At 37.4% G+C, this 5,000-nt stretch overlaps 1 protein-coding gene across 1 annotated transcript in view; it reads right to left on the reverse strand.

The window, feature by feature from the left end:
- LOC138041042 (uncharacterized) overlaps positions 1-5,000 on the reverse strand; it is a 41,442-nt gene that overhangs the window by 27,783 nt on the left and 8,659 nt on the right. The window contains exon 3 of the mRNA XM_068886818.1: positions 1-154. This exon is cut by the window's left edge and continues 128 nt beyond it. Within this exon, the coding sequence (XP_068742919.1) occupies positions 1-154 (154 nt within the window). The remainder of the gene's footprint in view (positions 155-5,000) is intronic.

Below are 5,000 nucleotides of genomic sequence, written 5' to 3' on the forward strand. Positions count from 1 at the left end.
TTGTCAGCTTCTGCAGATCCACAAGCAGTATTTCTTTGTCTGTTTCCAGTTTGCTGTATCTGCTCTGCATTGATTCCATGCTGGTTTGATCTGATGATGGTATTAAAGAGCCCATGGATACCAGTGTTTCCCATTCATCACCCTCCATGGTACTCTACAATGAAAGAAATTAAATGTGTGTATGTTGCAGGCCATTTTGTTTCTTAGGTTAATTTTCAACCAAACTAGGTCATTTTGTTTCAACTTATATGTAGCTACATGTAGGTCAACTTGTTTCAACCTAGTTGAGGATGTGTCTAGCAATTTGAGGGGCCGAGACTGTCGCCTCTGTTTCTGATTTGTGTCTGACAAATTGTCACCCCTGTTTGCGCCTGAATAAATCGATTTCTGACCCAGGCAACATGATTTTCTATCAGATACTATAATCTTTGATTTGCAAAGTAAAAGGAATCGCTGTAAATATTCCGGTACCATTCTTTTTCATTCCGTTTCATTTCGGTGTCATTCCACTTTATTCCAGAGTCATTCCGCCTCATTACGGCATATTCCGGTCTATTCCGGCATATTCTGTCCAGTTCCATCTTGTTCCCGTGTTTAGTAATGCCCAGCAGTGTGGTGGGACAATAGTGTTGTCACTTGAGACTAAAGTACTGCTCAAAAGCAAGTTACCAGTCTCGCCTCGTTTCTCGTGAAATGAGAGTCTCGTCTCTATCTCAAGACGATACACTCATCTCTGGAGACGGGACTCTCGAGAATCACTGAAGCAGCAAGATTGGCATAATTTTAGATAAAAGTCCGACGGCCACATGAATGCTTGCAAATTTAAACGACAAAAACGACACTCTCGTATCGAAAAAGAAATCACGCTAATTGAGTAACATTTCGTTTTTTCACTGTGGCGGCGTTGTAAACAGATCTCTGTGAAACACTAGAGAACGATCAGATGCCGAAACCGCCATGTGATAAAAGCGAATTCGGATAGTTAGTTTTTGCTATGATTCATTAAATTAATACTAAAAAAATTGAAATTATTCTAATGATCAAAAATGCAAGACAAAAATTCTAGCATACAAAGATCGAAAATAATTCTAATATTACCGACACCTAAAACTTATTTACAAGGTAATGGTGTATTAAATATTTCCACCATTTTCTACTTCAACTAAAGACTTGATCAAAAATAAACTATATGTCCTAAAATAATAATTTTGCTAATACTGCCCATTGCATTCAGCCTTTTTTTTAAGGCAGCACTTTTCCGCAGGTAGTGGGTGGCGTGTGGCAGTGACAGAAGTAAGATAATCTCATCAAACTGCTATTTACAACGCAACATTTCTCATTTCCTGAAATGTTCAGAAAACTTCCCAACATTAGCGTAGATACCAGAAATGTTTCATTGAAAGGTATTTTTAGCTGGTTTCCAGTCCCTAAAATTCAGTTTTATTCCTACTAAAATATGGCTCAAACATAACATTTAGTGCCATTGAATGGAGTGTTTTTGCATAGAAATTGCAAGTTATACATTGTAAGTTATGCATGTGATATTTTTCCGGTATGTCGGTGACCGACACATTCACGATCCGCAGGCGTGTGACACACGTGGAAAGCGTGTTTTGCGGTTTCCTCGGTAATGGTGGTAACTGGAGGACAGTTTTAAAAATTGAACACAATTTTATTTTTAACACAAATTCCATTCAAAGAGTCTTGAATTTAAAAAAATTGAATTATGTATTATTTGTCTGGCCTGTAGAAAAATGTGACTGCCAACACCACTGACATCTCTGCCCCCCTATATAGCCTATTTTTATACTTTAGCTCCTGACGGTTGTTTTCTCGTCTGGTTTTCTCACGAAAGGTATTGAATTACATTGTTCATTCTTTGCATTCTCTTGGTCATGATCACAAATCAGGCAGCTATAGCGAGATAGTTGAAATGAGTGAGGTCTACGAAAAAATATATTTCAATCTTTTAGCAGTAACAGTTACTTCAAATACAGCTGTAAGAGTAGAAAAATTATCTGTTTTTGACATATTTTCAGTGGCCTAACTATTTCCAAATATTTCTGCCCTTTGTTTGCGTGTCAATGCTATAAAATCTCAATAAATTTCTGTCAAATCAGCTAATTTCAAATTGCTGCGGATTATACAGAAAAAAAAAATACATATCTTGCCCATAGCAAAGGTTTCCAAAATTCGAAAATTACCACTCCTCCCCACTACCCATATTTTGGTCGTACGTGGCGGTACACAGTGCAGTGAACAGACCATGAACGTGCAATTTCCTTGCCAGGGAATGAAAAAATAAACCCTGATGAAGTGTGCATTAGTCACACGAAACGCGTAGGAGAATAAAGAGAGTTTTACAACTACTTTTTCATGGAAGTGCTCCTCAGTGGCTTAACTTTAAAAAAATCATCATTCATCTTTTCCTTGCTACCTGCCACCCGCTACCCGCCCTACCCGCCACACGTGGAAAAGTGCTGCCGCGTTTTTTCCCTTCGCAAAAATTCGTCAGTTAATTGCGACAACACATTTGCGACATTGCGTTATTGGACTTACCACGTAATTGAAATGCCAACAGATCGATTATTCTGTTTAATAAGCAAAATACGGGGATAAATTGTGACTTCTCTTTAGTTTGAAGGATTTATTGCACCTGATTGTTTTGTGTTTTCTTCTGCCCATAGCTTTCCAAGACATCCATGTCCAAAAACAAGAGATTATAAAGGTAAGAGAAGTAATCCCTCATACTGGCCCTATTCCCATCGTAATCCCTCTTAGGTTATTTTTAGATGATATCAATTTTCCCGCGGATAATGTTACCGCGCGTTACGTGGAAGTTTCGTGGAGGAGGGAAAGTGCAGCAAATTCTGTACGATGCCACTCACCGTTTTCAAAATTGAGTTTCATGGCCTGATAAAATTCATTGTCTGCAAGATACAGGTTTCAAACATACATCCTTGGAATTGCTTAACTGTCTAGTTTACAGCAATACCAATTTGAAGAATTTCCAATCTATCAAACCGTGTTTTAAAAATAATTTTGTCAGACGCAGAATGTTTACCTTGGTTGCATTGCGTTACTTGTCCATTTTAGTGCGCACTTTCTCATCGCCTACAAAATTCTGTCGCTTACAAAACTCGTCCCCGTCAAGATACAGTTTGCAATCATATATCATGGAAATCGGTTAACTGTATAATTCACTCTGATACCAATTTTACGTTTGTCTAATGTAGGAAACCGTGTTAAATAATTTGTACGAGGGAGCTATATTTTACGCGTGCGTTGCAAATTGACTTCAATCCGATCTTACGGTTTTAAAAATTTTTATCGTGCGGTCAATTAAAGTTTTCCTGTCATGTGCGGTACTGTTTGAAAGCGTTAGCTGTCTAATTTATGAATGTCATAGAATTAAGTCACTATAGTTTAAGTCCGCTAAGAAAATCGCGAACGCGTTGACCAAGTCAGGAATATGTTACTTGGTGACTGTAGTCCGCGATATTTCATTGTGTACAAAATTCTGTCGCCTATAAAAGTCGTTACTTTCAAGATACAAGATGGAAAGATATATAATTCAAATCGCTTAACTGTGTTGTTTACAGTGACACCAATTTCAACACTGTCCAATGCACGAAACCGAGTTTAATAATTTTGAAAGATGCAGGTATATTTAACATGCGTGCTTTGCAAATTTACTTCCATGCGATACCACTTGTTCATACATTTTTATCGCACTGTCTGTTCAAGTTTTCCTTTCATGTCTGATATCTGTCTAATTTATGAATATCTAAGAATTAAGTCGTCATATTTTAATCCCGCGAAGAAGATCAAGAACGCGTTTACCAAGTCAGTGATAAATTACTTGTTGACTGTAGTCTGCGAATTGCCAATGTTCACAAAATTCTGTCGCTTATAAAACTCGATCCTTTCAAGATACAGGTTTCAAACATCTATAACTGAATCCCCTTAATTGTCTAGTTTTTAATGATACCACATTCACGGTTGTGCCATATACGAAACCGTGTTAAATCTTTTTTTAAGGAGACAGCTAAATTTAACATACGTGCTTTGCAAATTCACTTGAATCCGATAACACGGGTTCAAAAATTTTTATCGGACGCTTGATTCAAGTTTTCCTTTCATGTTTGGTACTGTGGTTGAGTTCTATCTGTCTACTTTATCACCATATAAGAATTAAGTCATCATATTTTAATCCCCGCAAAGGAAACCGAGAATGCCTTTATTAAAGTCAGAGAGATCGTACTTTTCGATTATAGTCTTCCATTTGCCATTCTGTACAAAATCCTGTCGGTTACATAACTCGTTCCTTCCAAGATACAGGTTTCAAAACATAAGTCATTGTAATCGCTTAACTCTGTAGTCAACAAGTCACGTTCGTCCACAAAATGTATATACGCGTTTGTCTCACCATCCTCCGCCATTTTTGTTTGATGGTAAATCGCGAACGACGCGATCATTGCGTGGGAATTCGCTCAGCTGTCAACATTGGTAAAAATGAGGACATGTGATTGGCTATCAGTTAACCCTCGTGGGAATACCGGATCTCGCAGGAGATCTAAAAATAACTTAACAGGGATTACGATGGGAATAGGGCCAGTATGAGGGATTACTTCTCTTACCTTCATAATCTCTTGCCAAAAAGAAAGAAAGAAGAAAAAGCGAAAAAAAAAAAACTGCCAACAAAATTATAGCATTTTTTTTTAAAGTAAAGAACGTGAAATTGTAAACAACTGGGCAAACAGTCCAGCCTCCGGCCTGAAATGAAATTCCTGTATAAAGAATAACAAGAGAACGCATTTTGAAGTCATTTTCACAAAAGTTATGTCATCAACATTATAATTTTTTTTCAAACCACTTACTCTCAAAGTTCACATTGTACAAGATAAGCTAATGCTGTTGCGCAGCTGAAATGTGCATCAGTTTTGTCGCCGTGTTCTCTTCAATTGGAGACCGATAAACTTGAATTTGAAAGACAAATT

The sequence above is a fragment of the Montipora capricornis genome, chromosome 3 (genome assembly GCF_036669925.1).
Source record: "Montipora capricornis isolate CH-2021 chromosome 3, ASM3666992v2, whole genome shotgun sequence".
In the NCBI taxonomy this organism is placed as follows: domain Eukaryota; kingdom Metazoa; phylum Cnidaria; class Anthozoa; order Scleractinia; family Acroporidae; genus Montipora; species Montipora capricornis.